The following is a 22608-nucleotide window of genomic DNA, read 5'->3' as shown; positions in this document are numbered from 1 at the left end:
CATTTTATGTTGGTTTATTTGATATTGATAAGGGTTGGCTTTCTTTGTTGGAGTACAAGACTTAGTATTGGGACCTGGGAAGATCTTCATGTACAGATGAGGAACTTGACTGTCTTTTGATCATTCTTTGGTGCTTGTGGAATTATCAGAATGAGGTTGTTTCAATAATGGGATCCCTGACATCAACATTCTCAAAATCTCAATTGTGAAGCATTTGGATGAGTCGGTGGGGTCACTTGGTGTGCTTAGTTGGTGTTCAGTGCAGGTTATGTCAAGGCCTTGAGCAGAAATGTGGAGATCGGTCTCAAATTTTATTTTACAGAAACAAAATTTCACATAAGAAAATATGCATACAAAAAATAATTTACAGCATGCAATAAAAATAAACAGAAGAGGAAAAATTGGGTTTAGGAAATACATACCTTTGAAGAATAATTTTCTTCCTTAGGATTCCTTTTCTCTGTAATTGATCATGTAGTGCAACGAACTCGAAACCCTAATGGTCACCACCAATTGGAGCCTTATGTATTCTCTGGAATGAGAATCACAAGAGTGAAAGAGATTGAGAATTTGGAGAGGGAGAATTTTTGTGGGAATTTTCTAGAGAACACCTACACATATTGACTTTATAATCTTTTATGTGAAGAAACAGAATCGTTTCCACTCCAACTACCTCACTAACATGTTTTCTTAAAGCAAGAGAATTGAGGGGAGAAGTTATTTCTTTCCCTTTAACTTAAAATACAATAAATTAAAATAAATTTAACTTTAAATAAATAAATAAATAAATAAATATATATATAATAGCTAACTTATTATATATATACATAACTATATGTTAAATCATATTTAACACATAACCTATAGTTTTTATATTGTATCAAATACAATATATCCTATAATTTTAATTCTTTTATAAATGCATGATATTTATATAAATCTCATATATACTAAATTTAATTATATGAATCTAATTCACATAATTAATATTTGAATCATATTCAAATATTTATTTCCTCTTAAACAATGTATAAATATATTATAATAATTATATCATATAATTAATTCCCTCAATTAAATCTCTATTGAGCTACAGAGGGGACCTCATGGACTTGTAGCTTAAAGCTCCAATGGTACTTGAATAATTAATTAATCTCATTTTATTAAATTATTCAACATTCATTAATTGTCGGACACTTTACTAAAGACCGATAACTGCACTCTTTGTAATACAGATATATTTCTGTGTCCATTGGATATAACCAGTCAACAGAACGATGACGCTTCACAAATTGCTCATAAGTACAACTAGGTCAAAATTACCGTTTTGCCCGTATAGTTACATCTAACTCCTTAAGTACCATTGATCTCTCTCTAATGAACAATAAGTCATGACCAAACCTCTCTCGGGTCAGGAGAGGGTGTGACATCACATTGTTCAAGCCTTGAAATCAGCCCTTAGGGAGTGATTTATCTATTTACCCTAAAAATGGGGAAGAAGTGAATTCCATTTTGTGTAGCCGTGTTTCCAACTCCCCAATCAGGCGTATCCCCAAAATGATAGACTTATTGAGTCGGCGATCTGGCCACTCTCGCTTAGACAAATCAAAGGACCGTCCTCATAGGCAGGAGTTCACAACTCACTCAGGATTCAGGTCATGTCACCTATGGTCATCCTAGTGAAATATAAGTATTTATTGTGAACTACATTATATAATGAGACTAGTCATTTCGTGGTCCGATCTTATACAAACTCCTTTGTATAGAACACCCCCGCTCACATGTCTCCACATGAATGATCGGGATCAGATCATTTGTAGCACTTTACAACAATTGTAACATCTATAAAGCAAGTCGTACTTGTAATGTTACTAGGATAAGACATCCAGTCTTATCCATCTATTACATACCATTTAGGTTATCACTTAAACATGATCCACCTATATGTCTCTACATATATGTTTAAGCTAACATGATAACCTTGGATGTTAGTTTATTGGTTTGTGGGTTTAATGCTACTAAATGTCAAATAAAATATCTCATGTTTTATTAAATAAATAAAATGTTTGTATAATATAATTACAAACTACAAGACCCTACGAGATTTAGGGCATCAACCCCAACAGTTTCCCCCTTTCCCTCCCATTCCCCGACCATCTCACCCTTGTTAGGTTCCTCCAACTGTCGGTTTTTGGAAGCTCAATGTTGGTGCGACATGGTCTTAGAAGGATGAAAGAGGAAGGGTCAGATGGATTGTTTGTGATCATGAAGGTCATGCGCTTTTAAGTGGTTGTAAATTCACCCAAAGAAAAGAGGGGATTAGTCTTCTTAAGGTTGAGGTTGTTGTGGAGAGGCTAAAAGCGGTTAAGTGAGAATGAAATGGCCTTAACCCTTGTTAGTGGTTGAATCCGATGTGCCAAATTATCAATCTCGTCAATGGTATGGATTCATCTTTCTCTAATGTTTGGGTGTTTATTGAGGACATTAATTTTATTGATAAGATTGTTAATGTCTCATGCTTTTGTCCAGATTTTTGCTATTTTGACATCCTCTCTAGTTTTTTTTTTTTGAGTTGGAAAGATGACTTTCCAAAGTAGTGTTCTTCTCAAGGATGATGAGAGGCTAAGCTGTAATTCATTCTCCTGTCTTTGCGTCGGCTTCCCTTTCTGTAGCCTTCCATCTTAGCCCAAACCACTCAACCTTATCCAACCAAAATCAGCCCAAAATCCCACAAACTGGATCTTAACTGCTCCCACGCCTCATTACATATATGGATATGGACCGTCTTTCACTTGCACTTTACAGCAACTCTCTCTCTCTCATGGAGTGCCATTCCTTAATCATTGCTTTCACCACATTCATCGCACTCGCACTTTCAGTGATTCCGTGCTCTGTCCTCGCCAGAGAGCCCTGTAATTTTCCGGCTGTGTTCAACTTCGGCGACTCGAACTCCGACACTGGCGGCCTATCTGCTGTCTTTGGCCAAGCGCCGCCGCCCAATGGGAGGTCCTATTTCCCTGGACCTGCTGGTCGCTACTCCGATGGCCGCCTCATCGTCGATTTCATAGGTATTAATTTACCCTTTTCCTTGCTTCCACATTTCATAGCACGGGTCTCGCTGTAATCTGAAACTGTTCTCTTCTGTCTGTGGACGCTTTGATTATCAATCGATTTCATAACACATTTCATTTTGGTGTTCGATTTGAAATGAGTTTGGTGTAATTTCAGCCAAAAGCCTTGGGTTGCCATATCTAAGTGCGTATCTTGATGCTTTGGGAGCCAATTTCACTCACGGAGCCAACTTCGCGACTGCTGGTTCAACCATTAGACCTCAAAACACAACTCTTCAGCAGAGTGGATTCAGCCCTATTTCACTCAATGTTCAATACAACGAATTCTACGACTTCCGTCGCAGATCCCAAACCCTTCGAAATCGACGTACGTCACTTTCCTCCTTGTTAAATGAAATTGAAATTCCTTCTGTGTTTTCATTTATGTTAACTCTCACTTTCAGTCGGTGGTATTTTTGAGCAATTATTGCCTAAGGAAGAGAGTTTCAGTCGGGCCCTCTACACATTTGATATTGGCCAGAACGATTTGACTAGCGGTTACTTTACCAACATGACTGTCGATGAAGTTAAACTCTATATTCCTGAAGTACTCCACCAATTCTCCGAAATTGTCAAGGTTAGTGAAAATTTTATTATTAACAAATAATAATATAAGATTTAAATACTAATCTCTAATTAAAATTGTCGTAATTGTAATGAATTTATTAATTAAATTTCAATAGCAAAGGAAATCTAGAAAAATAATCAGAAACTTGATGAAAATGACAAATGACAAAAGAGGGAGTGTGAATTAAGTAAATAATCAAATGTGGCTCACTTTTCAAATTAACATTGATAGATTACATTTACAATGTGGTAACATGACCTAAGTTTCTATATTCTTGATTTTGGTTCAGTTTACGGGGCAAAAACTATCATAAGACTATAATTACTAGTAAATACTATTTCACAATTAGCTACAGTAAACACTATTTTAAAACTCCAATTTGCTACCATATTTATTAATTGCAACAGTTTTTACTATTTTACATTCATCATTTTTTTTTATTTTTTGTTACAATATTTATTGTTTTCTTCTCAAACTAATACCTTAAACGCATGCTATCATATCAAAAGCACATGAAACTAAAACAAAACATATACATTACAGATCTGATCCCAACGAATTCACATTATCTCCTTAAGCAAAATTTACTCACCCTAGTGCTTGAGTTTAGAGAATAATCGCCTCCCAAGATAGAACAGATCACCTTTCTTATGAATGTAGCACCCCATCCAGAAGATCAACGAATTGAACTTTGTGGATATATCGAACTTCTTCAGCAAAATTTGAAAATGGAGAGAAATTTAAAGTAAGACAATGTTATGGAAAAATTGTTGTTCAATCAAATGGAAGAAATGCCATATTTATAGACTAATTCGTGGTCATTCGAATAGTCGTGTCCTTTCTTCAATTTGGTTATTTATGAAAGGATGCAACCATTTACCAAAAATTACAACCTATGGAATTGAAAAGATGTAACCCTACATGAAGAGTTATATGCCATTTATTCCAACAATTCCCCCATGAATGGTAAGTTGACAAATTAAGATAGAAGATACAAGAAAATATTCGGTATTTCCCAATGAAGAGCCAACATTGAAATAAGTAGTAAGCACTTTGAACTTTCCCTATTGAACATCAATCAAGTTTACTTAGCTAATCAATGGACTTGATGTCTTGAATTGTCAGTTGTTCTAGAGTACATTAAGACAATTGAAGTCACACAGTTTCTCATTATAAAAAAGTTTGTTCTCCTAATTGTGTTCATTTTGGCCTTGAACACCACCTGGTTTCATGAGTGTTTTAGAAATTTTGCCTTAAATTCTCATAGAAACGACTCTTTTACACTCACATAGGTGTTTCCAATAAAGAACATCGTATATGTTTTTTTCATACATAATTAGTCAACAACTTATAGAAACCATTAAAAGCACAATGCCTATCCTAAAACCACACTTGCACTGTCTCATCATCCTTAGAATGGGTAAGAAGAAAAAAAAATTCAATACAGTGTTCACCAAGTTATCCAGAGGTCGGTTTGCTTGTTGAACCTAGATCTCGGGATCTCCAGTCAATTAGGTCGGTTTGCCTCTCTGGTTAACTTTTTAAAATTAAAGGCTTTAATTCCATTCTCCTTGATGAGCTTTCGACCAACTCTCTAGTTAGGTCTTTAGTAAGTGGAACCGCAATATTATCTTTTGACCTCACAAAGTCAATTGTGATAATTTCATTATAGAGTAGTTGTCTAATTGTATTATGTCTCCATCTTATATGTCGAGACTTCCCATTATATATACTATTTTGTGCCCTTCCAATAGCTACTTGACTATCACTATGTATACATATTGCAGGCACTGGCTTAGACCAGTTTGGAATATCTTCCAAAAAATTTCGAAGCCATTTTGCTTATTCTCCTGCCTTGTCTAAAGCTGTAAATTCTGATTCAATTGTAGATCGTGTTATAGATGTTTGCTTGGAAGATTTCCAAGACACAACTCCACCTTCGAGAGTAAAAATGTAACCACTCGTGGATTTGGAGTCATTAGTATTAGACATCCAATTAGTATCACAGTAGCCTTCAAGTACAAGTGGATATCTGGTATAGTGTAAGCCATAATTTTTAGTGTGCTTTAAGTATCCTAAAATTCTCAATATAGCTTTCCAATAATCTTGACTTGGATTGCTCGTATAATGGCTTAGCTTGCTTATATCATATGCTATATCTAGACGTGTACAACTCATGATGTACATTAAACTGCCAATTATGCAAGAGTATTCTAGTTGTGCCATACTATCTCCATTATTTTTAGCTAAATGAAGACTAGTATCTATGGGGTCTTTGCTATCCCAATGCCATGCCTTTTAAAATTTTCAAGTATTTTATCAATGTAGTGTGATTGGTACAACACTAACCCTTGTGGGGTTCTAGAAATTTTAATTCCCAGAATAACATCTGCGACACCCATATCTTTCATCTTAAATTTCTTGGCTAACATTTGTTTAATAGCCTTAATGACATTGATATTGCTACCTAAAATGAGCATATCATCAACATACAAGCACATAATGACATGGTCATTCTTATTACTTTTGACATAATTAATTCTAAAGCCATTTCCCAACATTACACTGTCAAATTTTCATGCCATTGTTTTGATGCTTGTTTTAATCCATAAAGAGACCTTATTAATCTACAAACTTTTGTTTCTTAACCGGGGGAAACAAACCCTTCAGGCTGTTACATGTAGATCTCCTCATCTAACTCACCATTTAAAAAAGTTTTCTTTACATCCATCTGATATATCTTAAGCCCATGCAAAGCTGATATAGCTATGAGCATGCAAATGGAAGTAATTCTAGTAACTGGTGAGTAAGTATCAAAATAATTAAGTCATTCTTGTTGTTTGTAACCTTTGGCTACAAGTCTTGCCTGGAATTTATCTATGGACCCATCGATCTTCATTTTTCGTTTAAAAATCCACTTACATCCAAGCGATTTACTTCCTAGGGGAAGATCAACCAATTCCCAAGTGTGATTATGCATAATGGACTCAATTTCACTATTCACAACTTCTTTCCTAAATGGAGCTTTTGGAGAGGACATAGCCTCTTTAGATGTTTGAGGTTCATTTTCTAACAAATATGTCAAAAATCAGGCCTGAGGTGAGTACGAAGCCGTAGTTTGGTAGATGATTCCATGTTTTAAACAAAATTGTTCAAAGGGAGGACCATATTCACCACCTCTATCACTTCTGATTACCTTAATCGTTGTGCTTAGTTGGCACAAATTTGACAAGTAGCACCAGTGTCTACCCTCGATTCCTTGGAATTTCCCACCATGTTGCATTCTGAAATGACCGCACAGAGGTCAATATTTGCAACACTATCTGATACTACATCAACTTCTGTGTATCATTGTATGTCTATGGGGAGAATAATAAGATCCTTTAGCCTTACCACCATATTTTATGTTCGAACAATGAGAAATAATGTGAATAGAGAAAATCTCCCAACTGACGGGGATGATTCGGATCGTGAACGTCACCCAAGGCAACAACCCACACGTGTTCAGGAAACTCACGTGGGGGAAGCCCATCGACTTGAAAATGAGCCAACTTTGGAATATGCAGCTCTAACCGCTAAAGTAGATAGCTTAGGTCAGAATCTGAGCCAGATCATGGAGATGCTCAGACGACCAAACCCCATCATCGAGGCCATTAAGCAGAATACGATACACCCTCATGAGGAAAATAAACGTGATGGGAAGCAAAGACATAATTTGGACCAAAGCACCACCCAGTAGCCCGAGACCCAGCCAAGGGTAAGGCTCCAACAATTGAAGGGACATGGGAATCAGAGGTTCCTGACCAAAGGTGTTAGAGAGGTTGATACTAGGAGGAAATGACCAGCGCATAAACGACCTGGGTTTGAAGAAGTAGACACTTGTTGATCACTACTCTAGAACCCTTACTGTTTGAAACTATGCTCCAGTTAGGAGCCAAGGTGGTCTCACACATATCAGGGGTGATCAACAGCCCGAAAAGGTGACCAAATGGAAGTTCGAAAGATGGAGCGGTTGACAAATCTAACCCGGGCACAGACTTACGGGATTTTATCAACCAAAAGCGGAGGAGACAAGCCGAGGATGATAGAGAAGTGGATAGCTGACCGTGGTCGGTCGAGTTATAACGCATCCAAAACCAACTAGGAGATTTCAAGAAGGCTCAGGATCATGAGGGGTTAGACCTAGATAATTTGTTGGATCAGATAGCCCACCCTTCACATATGAGATCATGCAAGAGTCGATACCCCCCAAATTCAAATTTCCAACCATAAAGCCCTATGATGGATCGAAAGATCCGGTAGAGCATTTAGATACGTTTCGGTCATGGATGGAGCTTCTTGGAGTTCGAGACGCTATCAAGTGTAGGGCATTCTCGTTCACTTTGGCAGGACTAGCCCGAAAATGGTTCAGAAAGCTGAAAAGGAGATTGATAGCTTCATTCCGAGAGTTAGCAAGAGCATTCATTACTCAGTTCCTAGGAGGTCGAGACTAGAGAAAACCTCACACTCACCTCCTCACCATAAAACAAGGAAGAAATGAATTGCTGTGAGAATATGTCGCAAGATTTAACAGCAAGGCTTTGCAGATTGAAGGCTATATTGATGGTGTGGCTCTGAAAACCATTGTAGTAGGACTCAGAGATGAGAGGTTCCTTTGGTCCTTAGGCAAGAAAGTCGTTACAACCTATGTTGAGTTGCTTTCCAGGGCCTAGAAGTACATGAGTGTTGGGGAGCTACTTCGCTTGAGAGGTGGTCAAGAAGAGAAAACCACTCGCCTAGATCACCAAAGATTGAGAGGTTAAGAAGAGGAAGGTCGTCATGAGAACAAGAAGAGAAGAACGGAAGAACGACCTACAACACAGGAAAAAAATAACCCAAAAAGGCTTGCAACCTGGCAAGTTTGAGCGTTACACTCCCACAGTAGTTCTCGTGGAGCAGATTTTAATGGAGAGCCAAGATAATAAAATGTTGAAGTGGCATGCAAAGCTGAAAGCTGGATCGCACCGAAGAAATAGAGACAAATACTGTCTCTTTCACCGGGACCATGGCCATACCACTGCCGAATGCTTTGACCTCAATGAGGCTATAGAAACTTTAATTCAACGGGGACAACTGAAGGAATATGTGAGAGAAAGCAGAAACCAGAATGGAAATCAAGGAAAAAAAACTCAAAGTAGAAGATACCACACGCCGATTCCCCCCCAGAGAAATTAAAACAATTATGGGCGGACTGATTGGGGGCGATTCCAAAAGAAAGCAAATGAGTAGAGCTCGGGAAGCTCGATTGTCTTCGAGAGCCCAAGAAGTATGTTCTACTATTGTGGTGGATCAGGTTATTTGCTTTTCTGAGGAAGACATGGTAAATCTATTTCAACCTCACAATGACACCCTAGTAATATCGCTAACCATAATAAACGTCAAGGTATATCGAATTTTAGTGGACGTAGGTAGCTCGGTGGACATCTTATCTCTCCGCACCTTCGACACCATGAGGCTGGAATAAGAACATTTGAAAAGAAACACGACCCCGTTGTTGGGGTTCTGTGGCCAGACGGTATACCCCAAGGGCGACATAGAACTTTCGGTCACCTTTGGTGAAGGTATGGCCTGTGTGACAGCTATGGTGGAATTCTTGGTGGTAGACAATAGGTCGATTTACAATGTCATCTTAGAGAGACCGTCCTTGCACCTAGTGAAAGCTGTTCCACCCACTTATCATCAGTTATTGAAATTCCCAACCCCGGGGAGAGTTGGAGTTGTGAGAGGAGAACAATTGATGTCATGAGAATGCTACATAACTGCCATGAGAAATCCACAAGGCAAAGTAGAAGTAGTGCACGCCGTTAGCAGTGTTGTCGGAAAAAGAAATGAGAATGTGCATCGGACCATAGAAAAGTACGAAGTCAAAACTCAAACCTTAACTCCTTTGGTAAGTGACCCTTCCATCGATGAGGTAGAGGTGGATAGCGTTACCGATCCCGGACTGACAGTGTGGGCTAATAATAACCTTGGCGAATTTTTTCTTTGCAAGGGATTGGGCCCTAGAGTGATTACCACACACTCCCTCGTGAATTTCTCGCATGATATAATCAACCCTCTCTGAATCAACACATTTTAGCAGAGGGAGGGAATATCCACTTTTGTATAGTCTTCCATTATTTATTACATAGTGGGTAGCCTTGCACCTTAACCGTCGAGCTTCAACTTTGTCATCCGACAATACCCCTTTTTCCAGAAACTTGATTAAGGGGGTAATCCAACTATTATTCTCGATTTGCGCTTGTTCATCTATCTCCATAGCTTCTTCTCTCAATATACTGGGTGCATTCAAAACCTCTATAGGTACCATTCTACTTAGGTCAGCATCATAAGTTGCTGCCAATCGGGCTAAGGAGTTGACATTGGTATTCTCAGATTGCGGTATATGCTTTATCTTGCACCTACTAAATGAGCCTAGCATTTTTGAGTTGCTTGAATGCCTTCTTACACTCCTCCGTCTACTCAAAGTTAGCTTTTTTCCTAATACTTTAAAAAATGGAAGACATTTATCAGTAGCTCGACTTACGGAATGATTAAGAGCTATTATTTTCCCGTTCAAGCTTTACAACTGTTTTACTGTTTTGGGAGACTCCATTTCTAGTACAACTCGTATTTTATCTAGATTTGCCTCAATTCCTCTTTGGTTCACCATAAAGCCTAGAAACTTGTCTGAAGCCACTCCGAAAGCACATTTTTTCGGGTTTAACTTCATTTGATATCTTAGCTAAGTCGTCTATATGGTTGTTCGCTTTCTTGCTTTTAACCAGCATGTCATCCACGTATACTTCCATATTCTTGCCAATAAGAGGAGCAAACATTTTATTCACCAGGCGTTGATAAGTGGCTCCTACATTCTTGATCCCAAACGACATCATAGTATAACAGTAAAGACACCGTTTAGTGACAAAAGATGTTTTCTCTTAATCTGGGGGGTGCATTCTAATTTGGTTATACCTTGAGTAGACATCCATGGAGCTTAATACTGTCTTACAACTGAACCATATTTTGTGGATCTACATCCCCGTCGTTGAAGCACTTTCCGTTGAACTTTCTTGTGTATTGTTGTTTTTTACTTGAACCTTCACCAGAAAACTTCCTCTTCTTGTTACTTTGTGATTGATTTTTCACAATATTGGCCTTGGGGTCTATAGCACCATCAATAAAACATTTATGCTTTTCTGTTGTTCTCTTCAATTCCAAGGCGAACCACAAGTTCCTCAAGTTTTATCTCCTTGCGTATGTGCTTGAGATAATTTTTGAAATCTCCCCATTAGGGTGGCAAATTTTCAATTATTGCCGCAACTTGAAATGATGCACTCAAAGTCATATTCTTAGCATGTATATCATGCATAATTACTTGGATTTCTTGAACTTGACTGATTACTATTTTGGAATCCACCATTTTGTAACCAAGAAATTTGCTAATTATAAATTTCTTTGAATCGACAACTTCAGTTTTATATTTCTTCTCCAATGAATTCTAGAGATTTTTTTGTTGAATCAACACCACTGTACACATTGTACAATATATTGTCTAATCCGTTCAAAATGTAATTTTTGCAAAGATATTCCACATGCTTCCATGCATTGACTACAAGTTGCTTTTCTTTGTCTGTTTCTCCCTCAGTCAAAATGGGAGCATCCTCTTTGAGAAATTTTGTCAAATTTAAAGTGGTGAGATATAACAACATTTTTTGTTACCAACATTTGAAATCAACACTACTAAATTTTTTAGGTTTCTTCCCATGGGCCACACCAGTAACAAGAACAGACCTAAAATTGGTTGAAGTCATATCTTCAAAGCAAATAAATCAAACTAAATAAATTATGAAATAACTTAGAAGAAAACCAAACACGTATATAACAATATAAACAAACATCAGATAAAGAAGAGTCCACAAAGGACAAAATACAAAACAAATTAACGTTAAACTATCCAGAAGATCAATGAACTAAACTTTGTGGATATACCGAACTTCTTCAGCGAAATTTGAAAATGGAGAGAACTTTAAAGTAAGTCAATGCTATGGAACAATTGTTGTTCAATCAAATTGAAGAAATGACATATTTATAGACTAATTTGTGGCCATTCAAATAGTCGTGTCATTTCTTCAATTTGGTTATGAAAGGATGTAACAATTTATCAAAAATTACAACCTATGGAATTGAAAAGATGTAACCCTTAATGAAGAGTTATATACCATTTATTCCAACAACACATACTATTATAATTCGAACTAAAACAATCTACACCCCAAACACAAACTATTATGACCCAATTATAATAAACTAGGACAATAATAACTAATTCCTCATTGTGGGTCCTATATTTTAAAAATGTTTATTTGAGTACTTATACTTCGAAGTGACTATTTTGAACTTTTTATTTTTATTCTCATTTTACTTTTAAAGAATCAAAATGATTACTTTTTGAAAGTTTAAGAATACTATAAAACTAAAATTTAAAGTAGAGAGACAAAAAAAAGAACCAAAATTGAAATTATATAGTGATAAAAATGAATATTTTGAAAGTATATAAAATCCAAGTAAAAAATATAAAGATTAAAATAATATTTAAATTTTAGATTATAATTTTAGTTCATGGACTGTCTAGTACTTCACTTTTTTTTAGTTTTGCCCAAATTTCGAAATTTTCAGCTTTGTCCCTCAAACTTTTAAGTGTTGTGTCTCCAAAAAGGACCATACACGTCTTTCAAATTCTTAATTTTGACGTACTTAAATGGAAAGTTTAGTATGTTTTTTTTTATCACCATTTGATTTTTATTTTTAGTTAATGAGAATTACACAAATTATAGGTGAAAATGAAAAATGAAAAGCACTATGGCTACTTATTAATTGTTTTGTTCTGTTATTTATTTTATAGAAGTGTTTCCAAATACCAACCTAAAATTTGAAAATTAGTAATTTTTGAATTTGACTATAAAGTATTTAGTTAAAAAAATATTAAAGGTGTAAATGGTTCGGTTGATTGGTTTTATTGTTCTTACATTCTTAAAAAATATGAAAATTACGGTAAAAAAGTTGTAAGAAAATAAGCATAATTTTCAAAAATTAAATCATTACAATTCAGCTTCAGAGTTTCAATTTTATGTCTCCAACAAGTCCATGCTAACTTTCTATAATGTTGTTATAAAATATTTAATTATAATCTAACTAAAATTAGGGACAAATGTTGGCTATTACACCTATCCAAACTAAAAAGTTAAGACTTTAGGTTATAGAAATCGATTAATAGTTAGGACAGAAAGAATGAATACTTTTTAACATAAAGTAACATTTAACTGTAATTTAACATTCCTTTTTTTTAAAAAAATTAAATCTTAGTTTTCTTTTTTTAACTTTATAAATATGTACAATACTCTCGAGGTTAGATGTTCCATCCCTCACAACCTAATTATCAAAGAAAGAAAAAAAAAAGAAAAAAAAGAAAAAAGTATCTTACCATTTTCGTCCTCTGCGGAGGGGTGTACCTTAATGTAGTGGGTGCACAGTCAAGGGGGAAGATTCTTCTGGATCCATAACACGGGCCCAGTGGGCTGCCTTCCATATGTATTGGACCGCAAGCCCGTTGCAGCCTCAGACTACGACCAATATGGCTGCGCCACTCCTTTCAATGACTTGGCCCAATCTTTCAACCGTGGCCTCAAGCAAGCAGTCCTTGAGCTTCGCAAAGCTTTGCCCGATGCTGCCATTACCTATGTTGATATTTACTCTCTCAAATATGCTCTCGTTGCCCAACACAAGAAATACGGTAACTTCTTCTAATTTCCTCCTTCATTTACTAACTACGTTAAATTAAGCTTAGGAAAAATGACATTTTTAGCCTCCGAGTTTTGAAGTACGTAGGTATGCATTAGTTGTATGATTTTTTAAAATGTGACATTTTAATCGCCGGTTTCATTAAGAATATGTGCGTTTGATTTCTAAACTTTTGAAATGATACTTTTTTTAGTTTTTATATTTTTAAGAATAGGTTAGGTTTATAATTTTTTTTAATATTATTTTAAATAATTATATGGCATTTTAAATTAGATAGTAATTTTTAAAATCTTGATTGTCTAATTTAAAATGTCATATAGTTAGTTAAAATAATATAAAATTAATTCAACGATCTTTCAAATTTTTCTTCAAAATTTGAGGACGAAAATGTATATTTTAAAGATCTAAAGACCAAACACACCTATTATTAAAGATCTGTTGACAATAACCAAACGTACTTATTCTTCAACACTTAGGTACTAAAAAAGTAATTTTTCTTAAATTTATATATATGTAGTCTATAAACTTATCTAATAGGTCCTAAACTTTTTTATTTGAAAGTTAAGAAATCTATAGATACCTATAAAAAATTTTAGACACACGATTGGTTAGAGATTTATTAGAAGTCTTTAAAATTTTGAGACTATTTAAATACAAAATTAAAATTACAAGAATTTTTTTTTTAAAGACAAGCTCGAAAGTTCAGGATGAAACATATAATTTTAAGTATAACAAATGGTTGATTGAATTTTGATTTAATTTGAAAATTGAAATGTAGGGTTTGAGTTTCCATTGAGAACTTGCTGTGGACATGGTGGAAAGTACAACTTCAATTTGAAGCTTGGATGTGGAGGAAAGAAAAAGATAAATGGAAAGGATGTTTTGATTGGAAAATCTTGCAAAAACCCAGAGGTTTATGTGAATTGGGATGGTGTTCATTACACTCAAGCAGCTAACAAATGGATCTTTAATCAGATTAAAGATGGTTTTTATTCAGATCCACCTATCCCTTTGAAGATGGCTTGCCACAGGGCTTTATCTTAAATATTTAAATCTACTTCCACCCCTTTTCCCATCATCTGAATCTTGATGTTGATTAGTATGGTACCATAATAATGATCAAAATTCATCTATGACCAATCTTTCCTTTTGATGAATTTTTATCATCTTTTGTTAGTGTTACCGTGGTTAGTGCACAACATCAAGTCCCACCCATTGTCATTAATGTATTTTAGATTATCATATTACCAAGAGGGATTTATAGACCTTTTTTTAGTACATTTAATTGGAGTATGAAGATTTAAAACTCCGATTTCAAAAGAAGTATACGTCAATTAGTGTTGAATTATATTCACTTTAGTAGAAGATATGAAGACTAGATTCTTTATATGCTTAAGAGAGTAGATATTTTCTAATGCGAACATAACTCTTTAAAAATTACAAATTTGGTTCTATGATTTGGAGAAAGTTAGAATTTAACTTATATAGTTTAAAAGTTAGAATTTTCCTAGGATTTAATAAAATCTCATAAATAGTTCATATGGTTTGATAAAATTTCCATAAATAATCTCTATGGTATGAATTTCCAATCATATGGACTAAATTTTAATTATATACTTGGATTCTAACTTTCTCTTAATTATAAGGTCTAAATTTACAATTTAACTGACATAAAATATAAATTCATGACCAATAGGTATTTGATAATATATTTTGCATTTATGCTTCAAAATACTAGTTGTGCCATTACAAGTGAACAAAACCAATATGTAAGGGTGAGGAGTTGGGGCAAATATTATTATGGTTTTATTACAAAATTTCGTTACTAGATTGGTATATTTGCATAAAGCCAAAAATTCAATAGACTTAAATTCAATATAAAAAGAAGATAATTATTTTAAATGATAAAACTATTAGAAATATTTTCAAATATAGTAAAATGTCAATGTTATATCTATTAGGGTTGACAAAAATTTTCGCAAGGTCGGGTCCCGCAGGTACTCGAAGTGGAGAATCTTCGATTTAATCGGGGATGAGATCAAACTGGAGATCCAAAATAAGTCCTCGAACCGAGGACGAGATGGGGTGGTTATCTCTGCCCCGAATAATTTTTATAACAATAACTTTAAAAAGTTACCGACTTTTGTTTTTGTTTTTGTTTTTTATTTTTTTTAATTTCGTTTCCTAATATAATTCTTTTAATTTTTTATTAAATTTTAAAATAAAGAAATGTTAATATGTTTAAGAAGCAAGTCTTTTATCTCATGCTCAACTTTAATTTTGAATTCATTTGTACTAAAAAAAAACGATTTAAACTATTTTTTGAAGTTGATAAAAAAAAGGATTTATTACCTGTCCTCATTGAGCTCCATCTGATCTACCCGGCAAAATCCGTTGGCCATCATCATTCACTCCCCGACGAAGTTCCGTCTCTTCCTCTCTGATTATCAATTCCTATGCAAATTCCAATGCTACTCTCTTCACCTTCGCTCCAAAATCCTCACCATTACTCCAATTCTTCCTCCCTCTTCTTCTCCTACAATGCCCTAAAACTCCATTCTTTCATTCGCTTCAAACCACTCACCTTCAATTGCACTTCTTCCTCCCTCACTGACACATCCTCCATTCCAAACCCTAGCCTCAACCCTACTCTCCTTCGCCACGTTACTCATACTGTACGCGACAATGACGACGATGGGTCTATGGTACCCTCAGCCTCTGCTGTCGCCTCCGCCATTCTCAAAGCTTCCACCTCTCCCGTGGAGTTTGTGCATAGGGTCGAGAACAGCCAGAAGACTGGGTTGGTGCTGCCGAGCCCCGACTTTCAGAGGCTTTGCGTCGAGCAATTGGATTTATTTCGCCGGATCGTTGATCCTGATGCCCTCCTCTCGGTTTGTGTTTTCTGCTCCTTCTTTTGCGTAAATCTCTTGTGCATTTACTTACGGTTGAAAATTTAGGGCTGTTATTGTTGGTTAGCTTATAGGAAAGTAATTTCAATGTTTCCCTATGTAGGTTTATGTAAGACCTGCTGGTAGCTATGTGATGGACCGTCTTGAGCTGCGTCGTGTTGCATCCTTCCCTGGAGTTAATGTTACTGATGTTGTGATATTGGTCGGAAATTTTAGCGTTCCAACTGGTCTACGTGCTGCAGAAGCGGCTTTTTCCAGTCAACAAGTATGGTTTTTAGTGTAACTGAGTGATACGCTTTTGGTTTAGGTGGGTTAATCGGCTAAGTTTTAAAAAGACTGTTAAAACTGTAGGTTGAAGTTATCTCAGAGCATAAGGCTATAGTCTTTCCAATGGTGAAACACCCTTTTGTTGTGGGGTTCTTGGTCGCCGAGCTTCCAAATCTGGAAATGGAAAAAAGCATGGATATGCAGAGTGTTGATTGTGATCTGTGGCCATACTCATCTCCCCATGAAGCCGGTGCTCTTGTAGCTGGCTCAGGAACAAGTACACAGGGAATCCAAAATACTGCTAATGGATCATTGAGAGCGTACAAATTTAATGCAGATCGGCAAGCAAATGCCTTCCATATTTCCCGTTCTCTTGCTATGGCATATGTCATGGATCAGGTTGGTAGGATCTTTTTTTCAGTACCTTGCCATTGATGGCAGATTTTATTTACTCTTGTAATCTGACAATAAATCCTAATTTTAAATGTTGATCTTATTAGCTTCCATTTCTATTTGTCACTTAATTTAAGACGATGTTTTTTTCTTCTGCAGAAAGCAATGTTGCTCCAGCAATCATCATGGCAGAATAATTTGAGGATGGGCAATCTGGTTGACCAAGTAAGGCGTGCTACTTGACTTGTTACTTCATTTTGTTCTCTCACATCCTAGTAGCATGTTAATGCTGATTAAAAAAAAAAATGTAAAAGAAAAAAAATAAGTAAAAAAATTGCAGGTTAATGTTTCCCTCACTTTTTATTCTCTCACAGATTCGTGGTTCGCTTTCTAGCATCCAAAGTTTAAGTAAAATGTTATCTGTTCACATGAAGAAAAACGAGGTGAGAGTTTTATTTCTTTTAGATGCCAGGTCACTTCTACCTCTGTCTATATGTTTTATGTTCTGATGACACCGTTTTGCAGATTGCATATGAGATTCTAGAAGACATACTGTTACAAGGGGGTTATATGAGAGATACTCTTCAACAACTACAGGATGCTGTTTATTTGACTAAGGCACTTGATCTTTCTCATGCTATTGTTGCTATAATTACCTTGTGTTTCAATTTATTCTTATTGTTTTTAAAGTTGCTATATTATTTCATGAAACTCTCTTAAGATTTTGTTTATTCCTACCATTTGGTCTGATATGGCAATTGCATTACAGTTCTAATCCTTCTATCAGAAAGATAAATACTAACTAAAAGTTGCAGTCCAAAGTTATAGGAGATTATCTCAGTGAAAGGCTGGTCCACGTTATTCTTGATGAAATGTAATTACAAGGCCAACATTTTCTTGTGTTGTTTCTAGGCAAATATAGTACACTACAACGAAGAAACACTAAAGAAAATGTACAAGTCTTCAAACCCTTTGTCTGAATCAGTGAAAACCCAGCTGGATTACTTTCCAACAGATGCTTCCAACGCTAGAATGCAAGAGGGGTTAGTTTCTTCTAACAATATGGTTAAGGACATAGAGATGCCCATGCCACCTCCAGTACTTGCTCCTGTTCAACGACAAGGAATAAGGTAATGGATTCCATGTCAAATGCCATAGTGTCGAGGAATTCCCTCAGTTCTTTAAAACTTGCTCTTTTAGGTTTTAGGCATATTCTGAGTAGTCTATCTTATATCCACGAGATAAACTCCCAAAACAATTTACTTGCTCATCACTAGGACATAACATTTTTCATATGAAGTCAGTTTCCTGTCATTTTGAAGTTATAATATCAAGTTTACTTATCTCACGATTTTTAAATGTGATGTCAGGTAGGTCATGCAACGTTTCTGATGTTTTGATTGATTTGGTTGAGGCAGTGAAACCTCTAGCACGTAAACAGCAACGTATAGTAGAACTAAGTGAACAGGCTTGTTCTATGCAAATTGCCGTGGAAGAATCTTCACTGCGTCAGGCTTTGAGCAATTTAATTGAAGGTGCACTATTACGTACGCGCGTTGGAGGAAAGGTAGATATTATATCTACCACAGCGCCAGCAGGTGGTGTGCTTATAGTCATAGATGACGATGGCCCCGATATGCACTATATGGTTAGTGGTTGCACATTTTTATAAATCATGCATGCCTCTATTATGATCTTTACCAAACCTTGATGTTTGTTGGTGCAATTGCCTTCAGACGCAGATGCATTCACTCACACCATTTGGAGCAGATCTCTTGTCCAAGGAAAGGGTGGAAGACAACATGACATGGAACTTTGTAGCAGGGCTGACTGTTGCTTGTGAGATACTCGAGAGTTATGGGTGTGTGGTGCGTGTCATATCACCCAGGTGCTCGGACGCGGCGCTCGGATCTGGTGGAACTCGCTTGGAACTCTGGCTCCCTTCCACTCCAGGTACAACACTGCACAATCTCGACATTCCAACTCAGGGTGCATAGTGAGTAGATAGATCAACTGCCCGTTGTAGATACATCTCTGAAACTGATGAAGGATTTATTCTAAAGTGGCAACCAGTCTTAGATTTGAGATATGTGAGTTTTTGTATAGTGTACTGCAAGGCATCCTGTTAAAGAAGTTGTGTATAGTACTGTATTATATAACTAGCATCCAGAACTTGCTATAGCTTGCCTGATTTTTATCCTATTGGTAGATATGCGTGTGCATAGAGAAGTGTTTTGCATGGCTGTAATGAAATCAGCTTCAAAGTTTGAACTTCAATATTGAACTTCAGAACAATAATTTTTCATTGAATCTTGTGTTGGTCCAATCCACTTTTAAATGAATGTCAGTTGTTCAAAATAGTATTCAAATTGATAAGCTATTGCGAAATTGAGAACTTTTTGATTCCCACAATTTTAATCAGAAGTCTAACAATATAGTGGATGTTAGGTTAGCTCTATATTGGGTGTGCGTGTGGAAGTAACTAGAGCGTCTTTTAGAAAACCTAATACCTGATTTCGGTAGTCAACTTTACCTAACAAGTTAGACTCTTTCAGTACGTTAAAGAAATCATTAAAAAAAGAACAGAAGTGCTATATGGCACATATCTATTGGGTGCTAGTAAGCTCCATAAAAAAGAGTGCAGCCAATTTTTGCCTTTTTTAGTACACAATGAGGTGAGATTTGTAATGCAGATTTCTGAGTCGTTAGCATAAGTATATGTCAATTGAATTAAGGTCACGTTTACCCAACCGTAATGAAAATTAATGTAATCGGAATGAGATTTTATTGATGAATGAATCGTAATAGGCTTGAATCACAAACATGATTGAATTGCTTTTGATTGCTTTTACTTAGAATTATAAATCTATCACATTGTACTGTTATCATTATCATTACCGTTACTGCTTTGACCTTAGCGATAATGGTAACAATAATGGTAAAGGTAACAATAAATGTGGTAAATTCATAATTTTCATAATGTTACATTAACAATATATGTAACGATAATGATAAAGGTAGTAGGTCCCACATAATTTTCAACCATAATCAGATTTAGCACCCTTTATTCCTCAATTAGATATTACAAATTTCAAGGTGGATTTAACATTTCATTACGACTACACAAAGTAGGTAAACAACAAAAAAAGTAATCAATTGGGGTCCACTTTTTATATTATCATTGATGGATTACTTTTTAACTAGTGTATATGTGGCCTAAGCTCATTTCAATCTTGGAAGGATTTCTTGGGTGTGTTGTTATTGAAAGAAAATATTGAAATGAGATTGGGGTGTTGAAAACTACCCTTTATTAGTTGTGTTGTTACTTTGAAACTTATTCAATTTGTTGTACTTTCAATAAATCTTGAAATTAGTCATTAGTTTGAAATTATTTTTTGATCGTAATGGGTAAAATAATAATAATGATTATTTTCATTAAAGGTAAGATACAATGTTGATATCTTTTCAAAATTAGTAAAGGAAATGTCAATATGGACTAAACTTGTTTTAAAAAAAAATGTTTAAATTATAAATTTAGTCTCTAAACTTTGAAGTATGTGTTTATCTAATTGATGCCTGTTTTCAAAAGTGCATTAAGTTTTTACATTTTTCGATTTTGTGTCTAGTAGGTGGGACTGAATTTTAAAAAGTTTCTAATAGGTTCTTAAACTTTTGTTTTTGTCGATAGATTCATGAGTTCTCAATTTTGTGTTTGATAAGTTGTTTGATATTTTTAAACGGTTAAATTATAAAAAATACCCATAAATTTTGTACTGTGTAAAAAATACCCTCGAACTTTCAAATGTTTCAAAACTACCCTTAATTTTTTTTTTTTTTTTAAAAAAGTTAAAAAATGGCCTTGTATTAGTTTTAGATGTAAATAGTTAAAGTTTTATTTCAAAAATACCCCTGAACTTTCAAAATTTTCAAAATGGCCCTTAACTTTAAAAAAATATTAAAAAAATGCCTCTACTATTAGTATGTTAACAAAAACCGTCAATACCTTATTGCAAAAATAACTTTAAAATTAAAAAAGTTTTAAAAAGCTCATACCGTTAATATGGTGATCAATTTGTTTGAAATTTTCTTAAATTAGAAAAGAACCAATTTTAAAACAAATTATACATCTCTCCCTTTCTCTTTCCATATAGATACTTTCATATTTCTCTTAATTTTTCAATTATTAGCTTATACCGATTTTTTCAGCAACCAAAATTTTAAGCTAAAACATAAAATCTCACAAAATCTCACAAAATTCTAAAATATCAAAATCTCCCTTTAAAACATACCAAAATGATAAATAGTCAAACAAATAATATATTTGACTATTAACACACACTCAACTACTAACGTATAACTTTGTTCAAACATTCAAATTATGAAATCCCTTTGTGCTTTCTTTATTCTCTTTCTTCTTTATAATCCATATACCTTAACTGAAGTTGTAATTTTATTTATTTATTTATTTTAGATAAATAAATGTCAAATAATTAATAAAAAAGGGGGCAAGAGGGTATTGAAAAAGGGATAGAGAAAAAAGATAAAAAATAGAGAAGTAAGACGATATTAACGGTTTTTGTTCATACACCAGTACAAGTATTTTAAAACTTTTTTTTAAATATATAGGTTAAAGATATGTTTGAACTTTTGTAAGTTCAGAGGTATTTTTTGATGCAAAACACTAATGTTTTCCATCTAAAACTAACGGTAAGAGTATTTTGAACTCATTTTGGAAGTTTACACGGATTTTTTTTAAACCTTTAAAAGCTTAAGGATATTTTTGACACAAAGTAAAAAGTTTAAATGTATTTTGTATAATTTAGTTTTTTTAAAATTCAAGGATCTAATTTACACAAATTTGGAAGTTTGTTTAATTAGTTAGAAAATACAAATTTATATCTAATTGATCAATTAATTTTTTTAAACATACAAATTTATTTCTAATTGTTCAAGTAATTTTTAAAATTTTCAAATATATGATTCTATTAAATATAAAATTGAAAGTTAAAAGAATCTGTTAGACATTTTTAAAGTCAAAAGATTTATTAAACACTCTTGTAATTTCAAAGGCTAAAGATATAAAAATCAATGTTCAAGAATTTAACTTATAACTTAACATAGAAAATTTAACCATAAACTGATGTAGATTGATTTAAAGATCTATGGAAAGTATGAGACTAAGAGCATGAATTAAAATAGAACAAGTCCATGGGAAAAAAATGATAAAATTGAGAGTTTTCCTATCGATATTCATCTAGTTTTTATCTTTAGACGACCAAGACATCCACCTCTCAACTAAATTATAATACTATGGAGATGATACAATTAGAAAAATTCTTCTCTACAAAAGAGCCCTTACAAAATGATACTAAAAGTGCAATAGAATGGACAACTTTATTCTCCTCTCTAAAATATTTTATGGCAAAACACCTAAGAGATGATTCATCTTGTTTGAATTAAGTATTTTATGGGCAGATTAGGGTATTCTGTGGGATATTAGAATGAATTTGAAAACTTTCTAGTTCATTTTAAATAGAAATGT

The 22608-nt window shown here is 34.5% G+C and overlaps 2 protein-coding genes across 2 annotated transcripts; both read left to right on the top strand.

Moving 5' to 3' along the window:
• Nucleotides 1-2611: 2611 nt before the first annotated feature.
• LOC120080807 (GDSL esterase/lipase At3g26430) lies at nt 2612-14777 on the top strand. The gene is made up of 5 exons (XM_039035451.1): nt 2612-3068; nt 3229-3438; nt 3515-3687; nt 13219-13489; nt 14276-14777. The coding sequence occupies exons 1-5, from the start codon at nt 2771-2773 to the stop codon at nt 14539-14541; spliced, it is 1218 nt and encodes a 405-aa protein (XP_038891379.1). The 5' UTR covers nt 2612-2770; the 3' UTR covers nt 14542-14777.
• A 1078-nt stretch (nt 14778-15855) lies between these two features.
• LOC120081830 (chloroplast sensor kinase, chloroplastic) lies at nt 15856-19376 on the top strand. The gene is made up of 9 exons (XM_039037004.1): nt 15856-16388; nt 16510-16671; nt 16758-17072; nt 17226-17291; nt 17441-17509; nt 17592-17684; nt 17979-18196; nt 18441-18714; nt 18803-19376. Exons 1-9 carry the CDS (start codon nt 15954-15956, stop codon nt 19061-19063), a joined length of 1893 nt encoding a protein of 630 aa, XP_038892932.1. The 5' UTR covers nt 15856-15953; the 3' UTR covers nt 19064-19376.
• The last annotated feature ends 3232 nt before the right edge of the window (nt 19377-22608 follow it).

Source organism: Benincasa hispida, chromosome 7 (assembly GCF_009727055.1).
Source record: "Benincasa hispida cultivar B227 chromosome 7, ASM972705v1, whole genome shotgun sequence".
Lineage (NCBI taxonomy): Eukaryota > Viridiplantae > Streptophyta > Magnoliopsida > Cucurbitales > Cucurbitaceae > Benincasa > Benincasa hispida.
The sequence above is the reverse complement of the archived record's forward strand: the minus strand, read 5'-3'. Positions and strand labels throughout refer to the sequence as shown.